This window comes from Schistocerca cancellata, chromosome 4, assembly GCF_023864275.1.
Source record: "Schistocerca cancellata isolate TAMUIC-IGC-003103 chromosome 4, iqSchCanc2.1, whole genome shotgun sequence".
Classification (NCBI taxonomy): Eukaryota; Metazoa; Arthropoda; class Insecta; order Orthoptera; family Acrididae; genus Schistocerca; species Schistocerca cancellata.
Window position 1 is genome coordinate 204,090,855 of NC_064629.1, and position 24,031 is coordinate 204,114,885.

The 24,031-nt window shown below is 41.8% G+C and overlaps 1 protein-coding gene across 7 annotated transcripts in view; it reads right to left on the reverse strand.

Annotated features, from left to right (window-relative positions):
* The window catches only part of LOC126183483 (nuclear factor 1 X-type), a 580,732-nt gene that overhangs the window by 471,780 nt on the left and 84,921 nt on the right, over nucleotides 1-24,031 (reverse strand). For all 7 annotated transcript variants that reach the window (XM_049925509.1, XM_049925504.1, XM_049925507.1 and 4 more), the window contains exon 2: nucleotides 12,320-12,475. In XM_049925509.1, coding sequence (XP_049781466.1) covers nucleotides 12,320-12,475 — 156 coding nt within the window. The remainder of the gene's footprint in view (nucleotides 1-12,319; nucleotides 12,476-24,031) is intronic.

The following is a 24,031-nucleotide window of genomic DNA, read 5'->3' on the forward strand; positions in this document are numbered from 1 at the left end:
GAGTCAATAGATGGAGACGTTTGCAAGACAACAACCATCTGTACGAACAGTTCGAAGACATCTGCAGCAGCATGGACTATCAGCTCGGAGAACGTGGCTGCGGTTACCCTTGACGCTGCATCACAGACAGGAGCGCCTGCGATAGTGTATTCAACGTCGAACCTGGGTGCACGAATGGCAAAACGTCATTTTTTCGGATGAATCCAAATTCTGTTTACAGCATCATAATGGTCGCATCCGTGTTTGGCGACATCGTGGTGAACGCACATTGGAAGCGTGTATTCGTCATCGCCGTACTGGCGTGTCACCCGGCGTGATGGTATGGGGTGCTATTGGTTACACGTCTCGGTCACCTCTTGTTCGCATTGACGGCACTTTGAACAGTGGACGTTACATTTCAGATGTGTTACGACCCCTGGCTCTACCCTTCATTCGATCCCTGCGAAACCCTACATTTCATCAGGGTAATGCACGACCGCATGTTGCAGGTCCTGTACGGGTCTTTTTGGATGCAGAAAATGTTCGAGTGCTGCCCTGGCCAGCACATTCTTCAGATCTCTCACCAATTGAAAACGTCTGGTCAATGGTAGCCGAGCAACTGGCTCGTCACAGTACGCCAGTCACTACTCTTGTTGAACTGTGGTATCGTGTTGAAGCTGCATGGGCAGCTGTACCGGTACACGCCCAGGCGTATCAAGGCCGTTATTACGGCCAGAGGTGGTTGTTCTGGGTACTGATTTCTCAGGATCTGTGCACCCAAATTGCGTGAAAATGTAATCACATGTCAGTTCTAGCATAATATATTTGTCCAATGAATACCCGTTTATCATTTGCATTTCTTCTTGGTGTAGCAATTTTAATGGCCATTAGTGTTGAACGCCATTGTGACACCCTCCCCAGCCGACCAGTGCATGCATCCTGACCAGAGGGGGTGTAATGTCATGTAGACAGGTGGGCTCATATTCCCAATTTCTTTGTAAATCTTATTCAATTTTCTAATCACTGAAAAAACCTCATATTTGCTCCTAACCCGTGGAGTTTTATACAATTTCCTCCTCCCCTTCGACTGCACGGTCGACGATCGGTCATTAGAATGAAGTACAAGCATGAAGTACCTCAGGGTATCTTTCCCGACTGATTTAAGGCTGATTGACCACATAAATCTATCTGTCAGGAAACTCAGACAAATATATTGCAAAAATGTCGAGGAAATATAACTCACGTGTGAAAGAGATCCCTTAGAAAACCGTCACTCCACTAACTGTTTTGTATTGTTAGACTGTCTGAGATATTTACCAACTTGGATTAACGAAAGATTTTGTGGATATTCGTGCAAGAGCTAAAGGCTTCAAGGATCAGTGAACCGCAGTAACAGAAGCTGCAAGAGGAGCATTGCGGAGAACCATACGCAGAAAAATTCGAGATATTACTTTCCAGAGCGAGTCATGAAACGCGTTACTTCATCTAACTTATATCTCACATAAAGACCAATGAGTCAAAGTTCGAGAACTTCGGACCCATGCAGAAGGGTGCTTTCGGTCTCTCAACCCGCGTACCACCCGCTTATGGTAGATGCTAGTGATACTCTGTGTACTCACACACAGTACTGTGTTTTATGGAGTACGTATATAGACGTGTTAGATTGTATGTATTTGCTTGAGAAAAAAATTCAGACTTCAAAAGTGTAGGAACCTAAAGCAGACCGCCAGATTATGGTTAAAGATTTCATTTGTATACCAGTAGTCCAAACAGTTTCAGTTTCCAAAGTCCGAGTAAATGTGACGCAGGCTGTGTCCCCAAGTCATGTTATTAAGTGGTTGGAATTAAAATACAAGGTTGAAACAACTCTTCTTATGTAATTTCCGGCAGTGGAAAAGCTCCGGACTGCCATAAACTCTCTCGTAAAGTACCGTATCCATTAACGTCCACAAGGAAAAATTTGCTGCATTTAATCACACGGATATATGTCACCAGAAACCGGAAAGAGCTCATACTACAAATAGTAGTATTAAAAGAAGAAAGTTTCCTGCACAAGAGTCTAGGGGCGCACACACACACACACACACACACACACACACACACACACACACACACACACACACACACACATTCGCACATATATACATTGCTGCATCTCAGTTTAATTGAAATTCTATGATTATGTAAATACAGGATCTTATTAGCAATCAGCCTCGCAGCCGATCAGTTCCAGCGGAGTGACTGCGCGAGGTCGTCCAGAAGTTTGGGCACGCTTTCAAACCAGTTCACCTCCATTATACAGTTTACCACACCCACTCATACCAGCATTCTTTGACGCGAAAATTGCGCAAGCGTCTAATTCGAATTGCCATCTGCTACGATTATTTTGCTTTGTTGCTTTCCGGCGTGCTTTTCGCAGTAGCTGACACTAGAATGTCTTGCAGAAATGTAGTAATTCCACCACTGAATCAAACGTATCGACTCTGCACTTCCACATTAACGGTACACCGTAACTGCTACAGGTACTACGCGTGATAACGTATGTATATCTACAATTACTGAGCATTAGCGACACTGGTCGTGTAAGAATTAAGATGGGGACAGTTTTCACACCCGAACCATAAAAATTCTTAGATCGTCAGACACTTGTATTCGAGTGGACTGACGCCGACGGATCAGTCACTCGTCGATGTTTGATACTGTTTACCACGTAAATGTTTACATTTAGTTCAAGAGCTGCTTCTCTGTTCTAACGGCCCAGAAGATTTCGGGTTTTCCCTTTATGCATACTTAATGACGAAAACAGTAATTTACAAACAAAAGCACAAGACGGATAGGCAGACTCAGATAAAATTTTTTGTAATTTCCTCGCGACCAGGACGTGATAGCAACAGCAGAAAATATTGCCCTTGGCGAAAAATTCCTTTCAAATAAGTAGTTAATGATTATCTTACTTGCCACTTGTGCAGGGTAGGTATTCATGCAACGTATCCAGTTCTGAAATTAGTGTTCTGGTTTCCTCTGTTATTATTTCACTTCATCATCCCTCAAATTGGCTCAAGTAGGCCACCAGTAGTACAACAGTACAATATAATAATTCACAGAAAAAAGAAAGTGTAATGAAACTGAAAAGATTAGACTTAACACTATTTATAGAAGATAACTTCTACTCACTAGCTGAGGTAATCTATAATGAAATATAATGTTAGACGAAAAGCACGCCTTAGAAAATGACTGAGACATCTGTATAAGTAGTGAACTGGGTAAGTGATAGACCTGAATAACGCAAATTTAAAAAGGAGAAAAGAAGAAGTATGTAAGTAATGGAGTGGGCGAAACCTTACCTTTACCTTAATGAGATCTGAGAAGATTCTGCAGATAAACGAATGTTTATCGATGGTGATGCTGGCGTCTGAGGGTGATGTGAGTCAGTCAGTGATTGGGTGATTCCTATATAGTGAAGAACGTCTTGGGATATGCATGGTTGTGTTGAAGAATGCTACGGAGAAGCTTGGTAGAGAATTCTGGAAGGAAAAGTGACTGATGGGGAGGGCCTTCAAGTATGAGAGTACGGTACAGAGAGCTGCCTTGTCGTAGTGTTGAGAAATGGGTTTATGTCTGTAAATTCATGATGGTGTTGGGAGATATTGTGAAAAATGGAAGAAAGATGAGAGTTTAACATCCTGCGACGACAAGCTTATTTAAAACAGAGCGCACGATCCTGTTTTTTATTTGGATTTGAGCACTTTACCTTGGACAAAAGTTCCATTTGGACAATGATGGAAGATAAAATCGGTTACTACTCCTGTTCATAAGGTAAATGAAAGAATGGAACGCTATGTATAAATTTTACAGTTCTATTAATTTCATCTGCGGATTAGGTATACGATAGCATAAGATACAAAGTGGTCGTGGATATTCTGTAACTCAAATAGGTCTACAATTCGCCATTGTTCCCTCAGAGACACACTGCGCTTAAACGGCGTATACTTCAACATAATGCTGGAAGCAGGCAATTTGGTATGTGTAGGCCATGACCCGAAAATACTTAAAACTCATACTGCATACGTCTCAGTCCATATACCTTTTATTGCCGTCTGCAGACAACGAGCTTCAATTAGCACCACTGCACAGTGGGTAAACCAGTGAGCAGACTCTGTAGTTTGTCAATTGACACTAAGTTTAATTATAGGTAGTAAAATACTGTCTAAATACACCGCTGGTGGCAGTTTCCATATTCTATTATTTTTTATTCAGACTGAGTATTGTTTCTTCCTAGTTCAACGAAGACTTAGAAACGGTGGGACTAAAAGTGAAGGAGGAAAAGTAAAAGCTCTAACACAAGAAATCCAGGTCTTTTACCTGTGAAAGAATATGAGAAAGTCATTATTATTACTCTAGTTATTCGACGTGACTATTACAACACATCGTACAGGGGTTGGACAAAAACATGCAAACATTAAAAACGTTACACATTACCATGCCTAATAAGGTGTAGGAAACCCGCTGGCATTCAAAACAGCTGCCAGTCATCTCGGAATGTTTAAATACAGACCCTTTATTGTTTTCGAGGGAATCTTATACCATTCTTTCAACAGCATAGTAGGAAGCAAAGGTAAAGATGATCGAGGTGGGTAGCGATCATTTTCTCTTCAGTAGACCGCTGAGACTGCATAATATTGAGCTCAGGTGACTATAGTGGGCAGGGAACATGGGAAAATTAGTCTTCGTACTCACAAGATCAGTCCTGGACAACGCGAGCTGTGTGAAGAGGGGTCTTGTCTTGGTACACAGCATCACCACTGAGGAACAAACATTGTACCGCGTGTTGAAACTGATGAGCTAAAATGGTCACATAATCCTTGACAGTAATGTGACATTGCAGAGGAACGATGGGGCCCATGGAATAACACGATATGACTGCACAAATCGGTCTAAGGCGCTGAAGTCATAGACTGTGCGGGTGGTCCCGGTGGAGGTTCGAGTCCTCCCTCGGGCATGGGTGTGTGTGTTCGTCCTTAGGATAATTTAGGTTAAGTAGTGTGTAAGCTTAGGGACTGATGACCTTAGCAGTTAAGTCACATAAGATTTCACACACATTTGAACATTTGACTGCACAGATCTTCACCGAACACCCGTCGTATTTCACAGTTAGAACACAAATTCGGCCAGGAGTTGGAAACAGTGTGAAACAAGACTCATCCGGCCAAATGTCATTCTTCTATTTATTCATAGTCCAGATTGTATGGCTTCGGCATCAGGTTTTCGTGTTACGGGCATTTGCAACAGCTACGTTTTGTTTTGGTATTCCAACTCACACTGCAATTACCTCCTTATGGAGCTCGCTTCGCGTTCGTTTGGTGCTGACAGATTCGCGAGTGAACATTCATTTCCCCACTGACTTTTTCAGCTGTCGTCCTCTTATTTTATGTCACAGTTCTCATCAATGGCCGTCTGTGACGGTCACTCAACCAACACTTTCGCCCGCGTTTTGGCGTAACGGATAACGTTTTTCCGACTTCCTTGTACGCGGAATAAAGCTTCGATACGGTCCATCTTGAAAAAGCAAACACTTCGGCTACCTTCGTTACTGAAGCAACTTCCATACGGTCAACAAAAATTTGCCGACGTTCGAATTCACCTAGCTCCGACGTAATGCACTCACAACTAAACAGAAACACTACTGACACTGTCAACATATTGAGGACATTGCATAGGTGGTCAGATATAGCAGCGCAACCTGCGGGCTTGGCTTGTAATCTGCATTTATTTTCAAGCATACATTTCTTGCGACGTTTCCATATTTTTGTCCAACCCTTTTACATCGTATTAGAACAGGCAATAGACCACCCCAAGTGACCTCTGAATATCGTACTAAATGCAGATTGAGTCTAATACCTGGTAATACTAATTTCTAACTTCTTTAGTCTTAGAGGTACAACGTTTTTGCAAGATACTTTACGTAGCAAACAGTATCTCAGCATTTCCTAACTTCGTTTAAAAAATAACTTGCATACTGTTTAACCCTATCAGTTGACTTCAAGAGGATGCATGTATACGTCTACCTTCATACGGTGTCCCTTATGAGCATTAAGAGCGACAGAACGTAAAAATTATTTGAATCGTTCACTCTGTGTGAGATTTGAGACTATATATTCAACCGCTGTGTATCCATGGACAGAATTAGGAAGTAAACCAGTGGGAGTTACGAAGCTATTAAGGAGCACAGCGCTGTAAGCCTGAGTTTGTCGAAGTTGTCCTCGTCCCAGATAATGTAGGAGGATCGATATGCAATCGGCTGTGAAGTCGCTGGTGTCCTGTAAGCTGTAAGTATACGATACAGGCCACAGCGGATATCATGCAGCAACCAAATCTGCCGTAGCAACACCGCAGATGCACACTCAGCCATACTGGGGAGGGTATCACCGCGCTAGCAGACGCAAGTATGTAATTAAAAAAGGAATCTTCGTTTAATCCGAATCTCAGTGTTTCTATGGAAAGAAATGGGAGAAATGAAGACAAACAGGAGGCAGTGTAAGAGCTCCAGGATGTCATGAAAAACTGTCACTGGTGATATAATTATTTCTATGGGTGTTTCATCATTTCATAGTGTGAGATTCGTTTGCCGTTTACGTAAATGTTCATGCAGGAACTTAGTTTGTATATATCTTTCTTAATGGGAGCCAGATTAGTATTCACGTAAGCGAATGCAGAGAAGTGCCCAAACACTGTGTACACAACGCATGTAAACTCATGGCAAAAGTAAACAGAGCCGCGTCTCTATGGTGTAGGAAACACACGATAAATTCGCTTGCATTGTCGTGAACAACGATATGAATTAATTACTTATGGTTTTCCCTCCGTAAGGACCGAATCAAAGTTATGCAAGTGACTAGACGGCTCTTTCTTGAAGAAAAACCCAACTCTTCCATTTCATAAGGACGTTGTCCATTGATTGACGAAACAGAAATGCGATGGATCTGCGAGGGGTGGCACGACTCAAAGTTTTCCTGCAGTGCTGAAATACAGAACGTTTTTTACGCTGTCTTGCGAATGCAGACTGAAAGCATTTGCTAGAAACAGCACGAGTATGGACAGAAGTAAGATGAACAAGAAATAAGATGGAGTTTTTGATAAACACACTCTGTGAAGTGCACGCGTTCTATGCAGTTTACTTCAATTAATTTCATATAGCCGTCCTTCTCTCAAAAGTTTCAACATTTTATTTTATTTCATTGAAAAGAGTACGGTATGCTTGTATAGCCAGTGGTATAAGCAAAATAATTACTGAATGCTATTGTCACATCCACGCCTTAGAATTGAATACGCACCAAATGATCAGTCAGTAGTTGGCAGTCAGTATGTGCATTAATTTCATACAGCCGTGAGGAAAAAGCTGAATGGTGTGTTTTTACCATTGCGACAAGTTAAAGTGTGAAATAAAACTGATATCGTGAAAACGTGTTTCCCTTTTGTTACAAAAAGCCTCAGGTTGAGTTTATCTCCTAGTAAACCGACGATCACTGTGTTAAAAACAAACAAAAGATTAGTATATCTTTCTGTATACAGCATGTGTCATGAAGGAAAGATACATGCTTTGAGGGGTTACAGTGTTAGTGACTCGGAACAAAAAAATCAGTTGGATATTTGCCCTATTCCGAATAGTTTCCGAGATAGAACACATTTAATCACTTGTGTACGTTTTTCTTGAATAACACGAAAGTAGCTCCATTCAGCGGAAACTTGTCACAGTAAAAAATTAAACTAAATTAAATTTCCTACAGAAAAGGTCCTATTCCTATTCTCTCCAGCATTACCAGTCTGCGCGAGAATATTGAAAATCTCGCGCGACCCGCGCGCTGTTTGTTCAAAAATGGCTCTGAGCATTATGGGAATTAACATCTATGGTCATCAGTCCCCTAGAACTTAGAACTACTTAAACCTAACTAACGTAAGGACAGCACACAACACCCAGTCATCACGAGGCAGAGAAAATCCCTGACCCCGCCGGGAATCGAACCCGGGAACCCGGGCGTGGGAAGCGAGAACGCTACCGCACGACCACGAGCTGCGGACGCGCGCTGTTGCTGAGGAAGTTTTTTGAAGGCCAATTTGAGGTAGTTTCCCGACTTGACAGAAATGTTTCCATATGTAATGAATTAACAACGGGACCTAGGCAGGAAACGTCAAACAAATGAGAGAGTCATTATGTTGATTTTTTTATTAACCACTAGTTATACAGTTTGTTCAGCGTGAGCACCGGAGATGTCAACGAAATGCTGCATCCGAAAAGCGACGTGATCAACAGTTGCTCACGGCAGTCCCTGTGGAATCTGAGCAACTTGTTACTGTATACTGAGCTTCAGATAAGCTACAGACCGAACGTTTCACTGTTATACGCGTTCGTTTAGATATCCCCAGAGTCAAAAGTCACATGGATTCAGATCAGGTGATCTTGCAGGCTATGCATTTGGAAAACCTCTAGAGACAACACGTTCGTGAACGGTTTAATTAAGCAGATTTTTCACTGGGTGAGCGACAAGAGGTGTTGGCCCATTTTGTGTGAAAACGGTGGTTTCCATACAGTTGCACTCTTCCAAAGCAGGAATCACATGCTGTACAAGGAAGTGCCGATAACGTGCAGAAGTCACGTTACAGCTGACAGGCCATCTGGGTGTATTTTCCTCAAAGAAGTACGGATAGAGAATAACGGTGCTTGTGAATACACAGCACACAGTCACATACGGAGCTTGTAACAGCTCTTCGTGCACAACACGCGGTTTAACAGTATCCCAAATTGTGCAGTTCTGTGTATTCACTGGGTCCTGTAGTGTAAAATGTGCCTCGTCACTCCATAGAATATTGCCCGGCCACGTGCCATCAACATCGATCCGTGCCAAATATCGAAGGGCAAATTCAGAAGGTTGCTGCTGATCATGAGGTTTCAGTTGCTACACCCCTTGGGTCCTGTACGGGTACCAGTGTGACATAGACCGAAAACTTTCCGTATTGTTGATCATGGGATGCGTCACACCAAGCTCACCGGTGTTATCGTATATAATTATCATCTTCTTTAAACCATTTAAAGACATTGGATCTCTCATCGGACCTGTAAGTCGGCGATACTCTCTCTGTACAGCACTGTAATTGCTGCCGTTTACATGAGACAGCTTCACTAACAGTGCGCGGTCTCTCTTCGCATAGCCATACTGTTCAGTGACGGTATGGCTTGTCTGATGACAGCGTGGATGTCATACCGTCATACAAACAGTGTACAACGCCATATTTGCACCTGGTGGCCTCAATTAGAACCAATTTTTTTCCAGCGTAAATTGATTCCGCATTAATGCATTTGCGTATTTACCGATCTTCACGGTCGTACGATACTTACAGACTACTCTGGACCTCAGTGATTAGCTGGAATTAAATTTTAACAATCTGGTACAATCTTTTTGCCAGATACTCATAAAATGACAATAACGTAATAATAATGGTTATGAACTAAATCACGTGCACACAAGGAACAGAAAATGTGTTCAGAAGTCATCCATTTAAATTTTTGCTAGCAAATATTTTACCAGCTACGGAGCAAGCAATATTAGCCCTGAAGAGTAACTGAGAAGATCATCCTTTTGGTTTTACTTGCGGTTTCGTTAGTAGATGTTTCGAAACAAAGCGGATGCAACGAATGATATGTCTCTAAACCGTTTGACCCTGTGTGACTGAGACGGAGCTATGAAATTATTGTGCAAATGACCTCCGCTCTTCGTTGTTTCCAGGAATTCGTAATAATAACCTGTTTATCTGTTTCAATGACATTGCCTAATCAATTAGACGTCCACAATAGATTCGGCAAGAAATAAGCCATGACCGTGATCCAAAATTCCTGTTTCTTAAATTTGTAGCGATATAGTTTATCCGTGTTTGATGAAACTGACAGAGACGAATGCATAGCGTAACGCTCTGACAGAATGAATCACTGAAACGAAAACAATTATTCAATGATAGCTTGCATGGGAATAGTTTTGTAAAGTTTTTATAATTCGCTGTGTAGGCTATGCCAGTTACTGATAATGTTAATGTATAGATGGTGCTATACTGAAGATATGCGTATGAAACCTAATAACAGGTTCACAACATGTCAGAAAGGGACTACTTTCCAGAATGAGATCGCAATAATCAATTCGGAGAGGTGAAACTTAATATACAGAAATCTGTGAGCATATTATGGACTGTTCGTTCAGATTGAACAAGAAAATTGATCGCGTTCTTATAGGACATATTTGTAAACCCGGTGTGGGCAACACAGAGGGATCATTGAGATGACACTGTGTACGGAGAACAGGGCAGTGGCGACTTTCAGTGAGTCTGACAATGGAGCGACTGTGATAACACAACAGCTGAGACAGCAGCTATGATTGAAACGGCGATGCTCATCAAATTGTTCTTAATTCTTTTATTAAAAAACGAGTTTCTCGTCCAGGCCCTGAAGGCCCAAGGGATGTCTAGCGGCTGCCGTGTTGTCCTCTGCCTTGACGCGTCATGCGGATGCGGTATGGGGATGTATGGTGGGGAGGGGGGGTATGTGGTTAGTACACCGCTCTCCCGCCCGTTTTGCAGACTTTGCAGACCGTGGAGCAGCTACTATTCGCTCAACTAGCCAAGAAAGTGAGCGTTGGACGCCTTCCCGGTCTGTAGAGACGGCACTCTGTGCCACAAATGGTAGCAGAGTGCTGTGCAAGGAGTCTTACTAAGGGTATATCCTTTGGCGATTTCATGGCACTTAAGTTTGTACAGAAGGCATGTACATATGGGATGAGTCAATATTGGAGATTAAACCCCATGTAGTTAATCTTTCCCCTACCAAAAGCGGCATAGCCTTATAGTAAAATAGTCTACACATACAACAGTACAGAATGGACTGATGAACAGTTCGATAAATTTTAATCGATATCTCTTTCCGAAAATTCTAACAGGATCATGACTCTCGAGAGCATATGTAGCTTAATCCACTACCAACTCAGAACGTACAAGCCACATTCTGGTAAGTCACACGCACTGTGTGAGGAAGCCTACTGAGAGATACCTCAAATCACTTCCAGCGACTTATTGTGTAGGTCACACTAAGAGTTGCGGCTGTGTTTCATCCTAGAGATGTACCAGCACTCTATTCCACGGATTCTACAATATATTTGTTGATCAATGTCTATCTGTCCCGAATAGTAACTATAAGATAGTCTTGTTATAGATCTGCATTTTCTTCTCTCCATATATGCACTGTGCTCCGTATTGAGGTATTGTTCTAGTCATAAAGAAATAGCTGTAACATGAACCTCTGATGTCTTCATCTATGCTTAGGGTAGTCACGTAAACGGGAAATGTTACCGTGTGTGTGTGTGTGTGTGTGTGTGTGTGCATGTGAGAGTGTGAGTGATTCACTTTACCACCTCGAAGTAAATATACCTACTTACGTTCATTATTAAGGACTTTCGGAAAAAAAATTGTGTAATCTTAGGATGAAATATTCGTCAGTACAGCTCAGTCAACTGGCCTCGAGTGCTTGCCTTCCTGACTCAATACTGGAGAACGTATTTCGTGTAGTAATTGGTAGGCACTACGAAGATATTGGCTCTACTGTTTGTAGGAAAATGACTTTGTCAGACAGGTTGCTACATAATATTTCCAAAACTAAAACGATTTTAAATTTCAGCCATCGCTAGACATGGTGATGTTCAATGACAAGTGAAAAGAAAATGGCAGAACTGTTGATTTCTTATTTCATAATTTATGAGAAATTTTCTTGACAGAAAAACAATGAAAAGTTTGTTTTTAAACTAGAACCAAGCGTTAAGTCAGCGTATTTTCAGCGAATGTTAGACACTTCAGCCTTATTATTAAATTTATACGAAATATGGTCTGCAGGATGTTAAAAGAGAATATGACAGAAGTTACCTAAGGTAATTCAACCTTTTATAAAATTACTCGAGGAAGGAATTGCCTAAATCATTATTGTAAAAAATCATGAAACATCCAGTCTTTTAATTCTTGACACGAAGAAAATTAATTTGTGACATGTTCTGGTACAAATGAGGAACGGCTATAAACTGTATCTGAAAATAATCGCATCCACAATTTCAATGCTGTTTCAGCTAAAGTATTAATGTGAAATGCCTGTCAGTTGACATTTCCGAAAGCGTCGCGTGTTAACCATTGTATTGAGTGCAAGAGGAGATACCATTTCAACGATATGCATACAGAGTTAGGACTCGAAGAAAAAAAAACTGTTATAAGGGCTTTGTACGCTGTTGATTTTACGTATATGTATATCGATGCAACTAACCTGGAGTTCTTCCTTGCACCGCCTTTCTTCCTCTAAGGACATACGCTTCTCGTGTTTCTTGAAGTATTTGCGTTTCGCTGCCTGCAGGTTGAACCACGTGTAGGAGAAAGACTTGACGAAAGGCAACAGTGCCTCGATGAAAGGATGAAATTCATCCTGAAAATAAACAGAAAGGAAATATAATTAGTAAATTTAATCTAGCCACATAGAGATTATGTAAGAAAACTCTAGAATTTTTTACAATAGATTTTCAGACAAAATATGTCTTTGCAAGACATGACGGTGATATCTCTTAAACAAAATTCATGCTAACTTTCAAGACGTTAAGGGCATATCAAAAAAGCTATCTCAACGAAGAGTCTTAAATAGTTCGAATAAGTAGTTTTTTGCAGCTCTTTATTATCCTACCTGTACACTGAACTTAATTTAAGCGGAAGAAACCACCAAATATTGCGCTATGGAAGGTTAAATAATTAAAAATTCCGAGTCATAGCAAAATCGTTACTTTTTACAAGTTTCAGTTTGCCAACTACAGAGATGTCGTAAGAAAGTTCAGAAACTGTTCGTTGGAAAATAGGTGAATTATAATGTCATTGCCAATTTCTTCGCTGAGATTTCATCTCTCCTTTGGATTGTGGCTCGCCATTATGTGTTACGCCATAGAAGAATTCATCAGTGCCATCTGTGGACTAAGATGTGGCGCTCCTATAATATTTTAGGTGCGTATATAGTGGCTGGAGATTCAAAATATAAGGATTCCATCAATAGACCATTAATGCTTCCCTTATATCCATCATGTGTGTAACAGGTATGGTTTCAGTCGGATAATCTCATTTTGCGTTCATATCCTGTGCTATGTGGAAAATATAGGTTTCAGATTAAATTTACTCAACTTCCATATAAAATCGGATGTTTTCCAACAAACATAGTAATAATACAGATGTTTATATACTAGCATAAAAACTACTGCAGATTTCGTGTTGATGCGGCTACTTAAATCTCAGTACGTGCTAATGCTAATGTCCAACTATCACATGACCATAGGAATTCAATTACGAAAACGTGTGTAATATTTTACTGCCCCTTGTAATCCTTGAAGGAAGCAAAACTATTATGCGCGTTTGCATTTCCTCTTCAGGAAGAAGACTTGTCTATAGAGCGTGAATTTTTGTCGTCCTGACACTAAGATTCTCCGTACCAGCAAAAGCTATGGCATAGTCTGCACCACTGAGACACTGCTATGGTTATACCAGTCAAGTTCTGTTTTTGGTACCTGGTGGCGATTTCTTGTGTGCTATTGAGTTTCAACCGATATGTACCAAGTTTAAATTTAATCGTTTGTAGGGGCGTATGCGCTCTCGCTGTGATGCAAGACAAAAGTACGTCATCCGAAAGTGATTACCATGGAAAGAAGATAAGTAATAAATTGGATTTTATCTTAGCTTCTGAACATAGGAATGTGAAATGAATAGCTCAATTACGATTTCGCAACTACGTTTCCCCTGCTGACGATGAAAGACGCTAAAACATGAGCAGAAATCCTTCACAACCACACGTAATGACTTTCGTGGATATATTCTAACGAACACTATCTAGATGTTTCATTAATGTCGTAGATATCTCATAGAAATTTGAAAAGACACCGTAGCCTATCTGAAGTATTGAAACTCTATTAGAAACTAGAAAAGGCTCCCGGCACGTTAGTTACCATTTAATATCTAGGCATGTGTGCGGCGTCTGAAATGTTGACCCTAGAGAGGCGTCTCCATATATTTTTAACATCGCTGATTTATTTCCCCTCCAGGAGGTATAGCCGTTGAACATCAAGAGTGTGAGTAACACGGACGGCAACGATCATTTTGGTTTTTTAATCAGCAGGTTTCGGGCTTCACATAGTTTTTATTCGTATTATTAACCTTAGCCTAAACTCATTTCATATGTGGTAGACAGCTGTACAAAAACCACAAATTACATTGAAAGCCAGCCAGTGCTGCCGGCACGTGGTCGTTACGTTTCTGGTTCAAGCAACATCCGTGGTTCTCTTGCAGTTTATAACAGTTCAGTTCTGCAAGCCACTTTACTAGAAGACCGGATGATGGCGACGACACAGAATCCCACACGTTGTGCTCAAGTAGTGGCTTGCTGAGCAGAGCTAGGCCGTTAAGGCACTCTGTTTTAATGAGCCACTTAAATATGACGTCGCATATCACTCGCTGGCTAAGTTCCTCCGCTGACTCCATCGACTTTAGGGCTGTTAGAAAGACTTCAGAATCTTTGAAGCTCACATTGTCCCTGTTGTATGGGCTCTAACGTTACATCTTTCAATGTGAACTTGTTAACAGTCTTTTAAGAAAATACTCTACGCGATAAACATGTACTTAGCTCGAAAAGGGTGTCAGCCGTACGGCTGAGGCGCTAATGGTTTACAGGAATTTGCGTATACTGCAATTTATATCAGATTTCGATACAGCAAGTTGTGTCAGTCAGCAAGGAGAAAGAAATTTAAAATATTTCTGACACATACGATATGTATAAACTCTGGGAGAGAGATTAGACATTTCCAGACATCTCTATTTTTTGAATTTTATATAATTTATTTCATAGAATGCGGTATATCGAATTTCCGTTACAAACACAAAACATTTCTCGCAACCTTCACTGAATGTATGCACAGTTCAGTTGCCAAAACAAATGTTAACTTCATACAATCAGTCCTTTTGTTCAAAACACGCGTTCACTTAGCATCACTAAGTCAGTTGTTACAATGCAAGTTTAGTGGCTTTCTTTTTAGGTGTAAATTTGCAACTACATATTTGAGTGGTGACATTGGCGTTTATAGTGTATTTTGTTATTTGTGTTATGTTCTGATTTTTTGAAAGTATTATGTATTAAAACTGTCACGTAGTAACTGGCTATTGTCATGATTTGTAGATTCTTCAAAAATATCCTCCATATAAACCCTTACCATTATCGAAGATACACTGGTGTCCAAAATTAAGGCAACAAACCACCGTTTCCCCGTCCTGTGTCTAATTCACGATATAATCATACAAACTATCATCAAATGTCCGTACGGTCGTGTTCTGCACGGAAGATGGCATTCCTGTCACCGAACAACCACGCCAACGTGACGTCAAGGCACCTATGAAACGGGATAGTGTTTGCCAGGTAGTCCAAATTCACAATCGCTTCGTACACAGACATAGACGGTGCAGTATGGCACAGTGAAGACGCCTGCCAGACTCTACGGTGGAGGAACATAGGAAAAATGGATGCAAGACAGTTGCAAACTGATGTGGCGTGATGGCTTACCGTGAATCGTTGTTGTTCTTCGGATGTGACGATAGTTCATAAAGACCGTAACTGTATCGTGAAGTCCAGAGCAGGGCCGACACGTGTGACATCAGAAAGAGACGACCGTTATTTGGCTGTAAGGGGACAAAGGTGCCACCTTAGTACTGCACAGCAACTGCCATCTGACCTCGCAGCACCCACTGGGCGTGTTGCATCGAGGCAAACTGTGTACAGAAGGCTTCTGCAGAGCGGCCTTTATTATCGGAGACCTGCTGTATATGTACCTCTGACGCGTCTTTACAGAAGGGAACGTGCAGAGTGAAGTCGTCAACATGCCAACTGGGCGGTCGGACAGTGGGCAAAGGTTCTCTCCGCAGGTGAGTCCTGATTTGATCTGGAGAGTGATTCTCGACACATTCGCATCTGGAGAGAACGTGGAACACAATTTCGGTACCCAAACATTGTGGAAAGAGACCGATATCGAGGAGGGTCCCTAATGGTGTCGAAAACCTTTTCATAAACATGTACGGTTGAATCGGAAAGGATTAACTGCTGTCAGGTATCATGATGAGATTTTGGGGTCTTGTGTGGGGTCGTTGCGAGGTGCTCCGGGCCATGATTTCGTACTTTTCTTGGAAACGGAAGAATTTGCACGTATGCCGTGGCCTGCTCGCTCTCCCGATTTGAATCCCATAGACCAAGTCTGGGATACACTAGGGACACGGGTTGCATTACGTTAGCATCCATCAACCACTATCAAAGACTTGCGAGCAACTCTGCAGGAAGAATGGGCGTAACTGCCTCAACATGAAATTGATGACATCATTTACAGCCTGCCCAATTGTTGTTAGGCCTGTACTGCTGCCAGAGGTTTTTTGACATTTATGAGGTGCAGGAACTGCAAAAAGTCAAGAGTTTTCACTTCGTCCACCAGAAAACTTCACCTATCACATCAGAATGAACAAGAGCTAACGATGTAATGTTAGGGAGTGATGCGAACACAAAAAAATTGCAGAACAGCTCATTCGATATCCACTGAGTGCAGGGTTTTACAGTAACACCCAGTAGAAAATACAGAAGCATGGAATCGAGCTCTTCGGCTTCAGAGGTATGTAATCAGTGATCAGCTCCATGGTCTGTGAACCATGGACTGTGTGTTGATTGGCACGAATATGTCTCATACAACTACAAGGATGATACTTCCATACGTGAGACGTATTTTAAACATGAATAATTACGATAATCACGTGACTTTTGGGTAAGAAAAGGACAGATAAATACAAAAGTAGTAAGGTTAATGTGGAAGAGGGGAAGTTGCTTCTGTTAACGTGATCAAGACTCTCTCCATTATTTTTGACGAGGACACAGTGTCTCATCGTCGTCAAGGTAATTAAAAGTACTCTCTCAGTTGAAGCCGCTAGTCCACACTCATCGCCGGCCGCTGTGGCCGAGTGGTTCTAGGCGCTTCAGTCCGGAATCCTGCCTCGGGCATGGATGTGTGTGATGTCCTTAAGTTAGATAGGTGTAAGTAGTTCTAAGTCTAGGGGACTGATTACCTAAGATGTTAAGTCCCATAGTGCTTAGAGCCATTTGAATCATTTATTCCACACTCATATTATTATCTTATTCGTGAATGTCGGGGGGACACAAAGGAGAGAACTTTTTTCCGAATTATTTAAATGTTTACTCAACTCTTCGCACGTTTTGAATGGCAGGTTCTTAGACGTTCTAGAGAAGCAACTAGTGGTAGTGCCAAGTGAAGCGTAGATATTTGTGATCTTGTAGCAAGTTTTTGAGAGTTTATCAGATATTATTAAACAGAGACTGCCTTTTCAGATAGCTAAAAGCAGTTAATGAAGCTCTCAAACGGCTCAAGTAATATATTACGAACAACAATTTGCTGCTTAACACTTGCCTTGCTTGCACGTTTAACCCATTCTCGAATGGTAACAATTATAGTTGGTACCAAAAGTGAACTGCACGAATGTCATGTAAATGGCCCATTTTTAAAGAAAGTATAGTTTATTGCTACTATTCCGGTGAAGAGCAATCTACTATCTGCCTTTCTGCCAATTTGTGTTACACTACTTCGCGACTTCTTCATGGCTTAGCCACAGTTTCATATCAGCGCACACTCCGCTGCAGAGTGAAAATCTCATTCTGGAAACATCACCCAGGCTGTGGCTAAGCCAGGCCTCGGCAATATCCTTTCTTTCAGGAGTGCTAGTTCTGCAAGGTTCGCAGGAGAGCTTCTGTAGAGTTTGGAAGGTAGGAGACGAGTTACTGGCAGAAGTAAAGCTTGAGGACGGGGCGTGAGTCGTGCTTGGGTAGCTCAGTTGGTAGAGCACTTGCCCGCGAAAGGCAAAGTTCCCGAGTTCGAGTCTCGGTCCGGCACACAGTTTCAATCTGCCAGGAAGTTTCATATCAGCGCACACTCCGCTGCAGAGTGAAAATCTCAATATGATCTATATCTGAAAATGGTGACTAACATAAAATACGATTATTCATCACAATAAACAGTACTTTAGTGATGTTATACACACAACAGTCATATCCTTCTTTCAGTATATACGTGTGTGCAATACTTAAGAACAAAGATAATTTTCGCATGGTGTTTCCCTGCCAAGTTACATAGCTCGATGAACCTTGGGCTACAGGGCCTATACAGAATGAACATTAATAAAACCAACAGACTGCAGGGACGGATTACTGACTGGAAATGGAGGAAGAAAGGTCCTGTGGACATTTGATGGACGATGTGCGTGCCAGGGCAACAGATCGTCTCGGGACACAGTTCAGAACTGCATCGCATCCACGTCACAACAGACGTTCAGTGCGGCCTTCGTAGTAAGCTAGACTCGCGTTCACACATGCCTGAAATAGAGGATACACATAATAGTACTTTGGCTTACACCATGTTGGCGGGCCATTTGCCTGGAGCTTTTATAATGGTTCGTCTCAATGTCCTGTTGAACCCGGGCCTCCACCGGCCTGCCACCTCCCCGCACGTTCGTCTGTCTGAAAGGACCTATGATCACACAAACGCCATAAAATGGCTAGAAATGTTGTGTGATGTCGTTGGTGTCTGTAAGGACACATGCTTTGGCATAGCCGTGCTGCCTTTCGTCCGTTTCCATCTGCTTGGCCATACACAAAGAGCAAATCGGCTTGTTCCAGAGATGAATACCGGACCAGTCTGCTGCTTACAGTACACTGCGTTTATCACACAGCCTGCAACACAAAGGAACAAATGGCACGTGGTCAGGGGAACTTTCATTCGTCAGTGCCACCTTCCGTGGCAACGATGCATTTTGGGACACATGTTCATAGGACCTTTCTTCCTCCATTTCCAGTCAGGAATCCGTCCCTGCAGTTTGTCGGTTGTATTAACGTTCACCCTGTATAGAAACAATTGCTACAGTACAGTACAGAAGGTAATTGAAAAAAATACGCAATGCGAAGAGCAGAAACTGCACTTTCATTAAAAGGCAGTAATTACACTGAAGTCTCAGCGATTTATGGTGGTCACCAGGACATTACAAAGGGCGAGACACGGTTGTAGTTATAAAATGATCTGTGGTCCCACGGACAGCTGCACATGGTCTTGCAACGGACCACAAGGTTGGTAAGGGTATCTTGCGGTGAAGTGTTCCATTCGCACACCAGCGCGGTTGACAACTGTTGGATAGTCACTGGTGGCTGTCGACGTGCTGCCGTAAGTGTTCCCAACGCATCCCACACTCGCTCGATGGGATTTAAGTCGGGGGAACGAGCAGGCTAGTCCATTCGCCGAAAATCCTCCAGTTCCAAGTGCTCCTGCCCCTGCGCAGTTTGATGCTGTCGCACATTGTCAACCGTTAAAATGAACTCAGGGTTGAATGCACCCCAGAAAAGATGCAGATGAGGAAGGACTACAGTGTAACGGTAACGTTGCCCAGTGAGTGTATTGTGTTCAAAGATTTTGCCTCCCCAAACCGTAACACCCGGGCCACCAAAACGGTCATGTTGGACAATGTTCCTGAGTGCATTAAGTCTTCCCACCTCTCGCCATATGAGAGTACGTAATGCACCCAGGGACAGCGTCGAAAATCATAGGTATGGTGGTCCAGACATTATGGTGTGGGGAGGCATAATGTTGCATGGCCGTCCTCACAAACCTTTGAGCATGATACACTAACCGGGCAGCGTTATAGTGACACTGTACTGCTTCGTCTTTTCAGGGGTGCATGTGGCCCTGAATTCATTTTTATGGATGACAACACGCGACGAGCGAATGGACTGGCTTGTCCGTTCGCCGACGTAAATCCCATTGATCAATTGTGGAATGCGTCGAGGATACGTATTTGCAGCATGTTCAGATGCACTAACGACCGTGCTCCAGTTGTCAACCGCTCTGGCAGAGGGAATGAACGCCATACCACAAGAACTACTTACCAAATCTGTGGCTAACTTTGATTCCACAACGAACTATTGTGAACAGCGACCGTAGACTATAGGAGAGGCACACAGCGACCAGTCGCAACCCCGTTAGTTTTTATTACTCTTGCATATCTAGATTTTGCCTATAAATACTATCCAACAAACTCGCGGCAGCACATGTCACCATACTATCTTACTGGTGTATTGGCAGAACCAGTAAGATCGTATGGTGATATGTACTGCCGCGACTTTGCTGGATTGTGTCTCAAGCGCACTGCAGGTGGTATTTACAGCTGAAATCTAGATATGCGAGAGTAATAAGAACTAATGGCATTAGGACTGATTGCTGTGTGCCTCTCCTTCCTACAATTTGAAGGCCGGCCCGTGTGGCCGAGCGGTTCTAGCCGCTTCAGTCTGGAACCACGCGACCGCTACGGGCGCAGGTTCGAATCCTGCCTCGGGCATGGATGTGTGTCATGTCCTTAGGTTAGTTAGGTTTAAGTAGTTCTAAGTTCTAGGGGACTGATGACCTCAGATGTTAAGTCCCATAGTGCTCAGAGCCATTTGAACCATTTTCTCAATTTGAGGACAGCATGAGAGTACGTTGCACAGAATGCATGCCGTCCGTGGTGATCACATACCCTGTTTAATAACAATGTGTCGCTTTTTGTTATCTTCGAGGGACCATCATAAATAACAGTCATCCCAGCGTAATCATTATCTTTGAATAAAAATGTCGTTTTTGCTCGTCCCATTGCGTATTTTTTCCTTTACCTTCAGTACTGTAGTGCAGCAGTTCTCTCTGTATACAGCGCAGTGACACGACAAGCGAAAGTTCATTTCGTCTTTAAGTTTTGTACACCAGTGTATTATCGGCGCCAACGGACTTGCCGCTGTGATAACACCGGTTCTCAACAAATCTCCTAAGTTAAGCGCTATCGAGCATGGCTACCACTTGGATGGGTGACCGTTCGGGTCTGTCGAGCGCTGTTGGTAAGAAGGGTACACTCAGCTCTTATTAGGCCAATTGATGAACTGTTGTCGTCTGTAGATTCCACCAATACTACTGAGAGGGTTACAACACAAGGACACGACTATTCAATGTCTGTTCGTTTTTATACGCACGCGCACTACTGACTCGGATCGAATCAGTTTGAAAGCCTAGAAACACATTAGGCTCCTCTGGGGTATACTAGCTTATAAAAAATCTTACCTTCTCTCTCTGTAGGTTTACAAACTAGTGATACTGTGAAGGTAATTTGATTATGTCTTTCAATTTAATGATTTACCTGCACTATTATTAGCTATATGCCACGTACATTTTACGTTTCTGCTATGATTTCTTCATCGTTTACTAATTTACTTTTCGGACAGCGTATTAAAGTTTTGGAGGAGAAGATTCATTACTACTGAGTATAGACACCACGCCTTCCAAATCTTTCCACACACTAACGGAATGAGTGACGGCGTCCTCGTAGCTATAAAAGCGTTACGTCATAAACTGTTCCAAAACAACGATTCCTGCACGTGATGTAGGGCAAAGAAACACACTTCTATAGAGAGAACAATAACATTAAGCATCTAAACAGCCAGAAATGGCTAGCGCATGACATCATATCATTCATAATGACTTGTTATATGGCTAGCGCATGACATCATATCATTCATGATGACTTGTTATTCCGTCTTATCGATCTACTTTACATATTACTGGAGATTCTTTTCTCCTATTATCCGAACTAATTAATTAATTTTACACAACTTTAATGGAAATTTGGTTCCAAATTATTGTGTTAAAAGCTTTGTTTTGGACTTTTAAAGCTGCCAGTTATTGCACAAGAAGAGAAAATTCAATTTCAACTCTTTTAGAGCAATAATTTTCTGAAGTAAGTTACGATTGAAAATAGCGTTGCTTTTCGTTTATGTTTGTAATATACTTGATTCACATGTGAATCGTTTTGAAGCAGTATTTGTGTGAGACGTTGCAGAATGGGGAGTCGAAATACGCATTAAACTGACCGAAAACACAACCTAATCCTCCTAAGTGATAGTAACTACCTGATAAGATTTAGTGATGGCAAATATAGATAGTATTGAATGTGCGTATTTATATTTTTGAAATAAAAAAGGAAACAAAATCATGAAAATAACGTGGATATGACACGCATGTAAGTAGCCGAGCGCGAAGAACACTTGACTAGCAGCTACTGTTGTCCAAACATCTCACAGAACTGTATAAAGAGTTGTGCCATGTCAACTAGGCAATATATCTGCAGCGCATTACCTTATGGGAGCTTGCTGTGAAATAGTAAGTGAAGTCATTTCACGTAGGGTATGATAGGATGGTTTGTTTGGGGTAAACAATAACTGAGAGAATGGTTAAACGAGAGACACAGAGACAGTAAGAAAAAAGAAAGAAGACAGGACTTTTCGACGTCAACGACATTATAAACTGACCACCGACTCTGATTTGATGAAAGTCGAGGAGGGGTCCGGCCGTGGCTTAGTTTAAGTAAACATCTCGACATTCACCTTAACCCACTGGTCATATTAAATTTTACCGTATCTTAGCTGGAACAATCCCCAGTGGAAACCTCATGCACACATTTTTAGATGTAGTCTATTTATCATGTAAAAGTGCTGTAACTGCTGGGCTTCATTGTAAAAAAATCAACTAGTCAGTGTAGCAGTGCGCAGGAGCTTGTGATCGCCAGAATACACGGAAGTGGTTGGTTAGGTATATTACACAGTGTAAATGAATGGTTATTATTATTGTTATATTGCATCGTAACTATTGAATGACCAGTTTATCTATTAAAACACTGAATATTTCAAAATTAGTTATTTTCGACCATAAAAAGAAGTGTACACGGTATATTTTGTAAACGGGTACATATTTTGTCTTGCATATCAAAACATTAAAAAAATTACCTAAGAGCATTACAGCATAAAGGAAAATTTGCTTCCTCCTAAAAAAATTCAAGTCTGAAAGGGGTGATTGCTCTGACGTGACCACAGAAAGCCTAAAACCAAGATGGTCAAAGGGGCATTTATTTCTCGCTCCTGCCGAATATGAGTATAGTACCTTCATTACCGCAGCACCTGGACCGGTGAAAAAGAAAGACATGATAAGCTGATGGAATACGCCTTGTGCCACACAGTACTATGAAATCGTGACAGAACGGATCGTAAAAGGTAAAAGTTGTATGAGAAAGTTTGCCGTGAATGATACAAATAACTAAGGATGACAGGGGCAGCAAATACATAGAAATGAACAAATTGTCCTGGAAAAGAAAATGATTGAAAGTTTCGTTGTTTAAACAAAACTCTTTATTTTAGTTGCCCGTCACTGCAAAAGGAATTAATAATTCCGTAACTAGAAATCTAAATTTATAAATTATCGAAATTGGAGGGCCAGAACACTGAGCTGCACTTAACGTTTGAAAATGCGTCAGATTTATTCAGACACGTACAATATGCTTTTCATGAGGAGTCATAGTGGTACTAAGTTCATTTCGAAACGGCGTGTGCGTTTAAAATGTGAAACGTTATGCACGGCTGACAAATGATATGGTGTTGTGCTGGACGGTATTACACGGATGAGAAGTGCAATGATGAGAGGCCACAAGTGGCGAGAACATCGACCTTGCCCCAGTATCTCGCAGTGTGTCTATTGAAATGGAATTATCAGCTACTACGTGACCCCAAGTCCAAGGTCGTTATACTTGGAAAGACGTGGCATGCGGGTTGAGGCGCTGCCCGCTTTCTGACTGGACGCTAACAAATGGAGGAAGCATGGCATGTCATGCGCATGAAATTCATTGTAATTATCTCCGAATAGCGCCATCGAAAGTATAGAAAAAAATCAAATACTGACCTGTAGACGTCAGTCTCCTGGTATCGATAATGCCATATAACAATATGAAGTTACTGTCAATAAAAGCTACAAATTAAAAAGCACGAAGCCGCTACCTGATTATTCAGTCCGGCCAATATTTC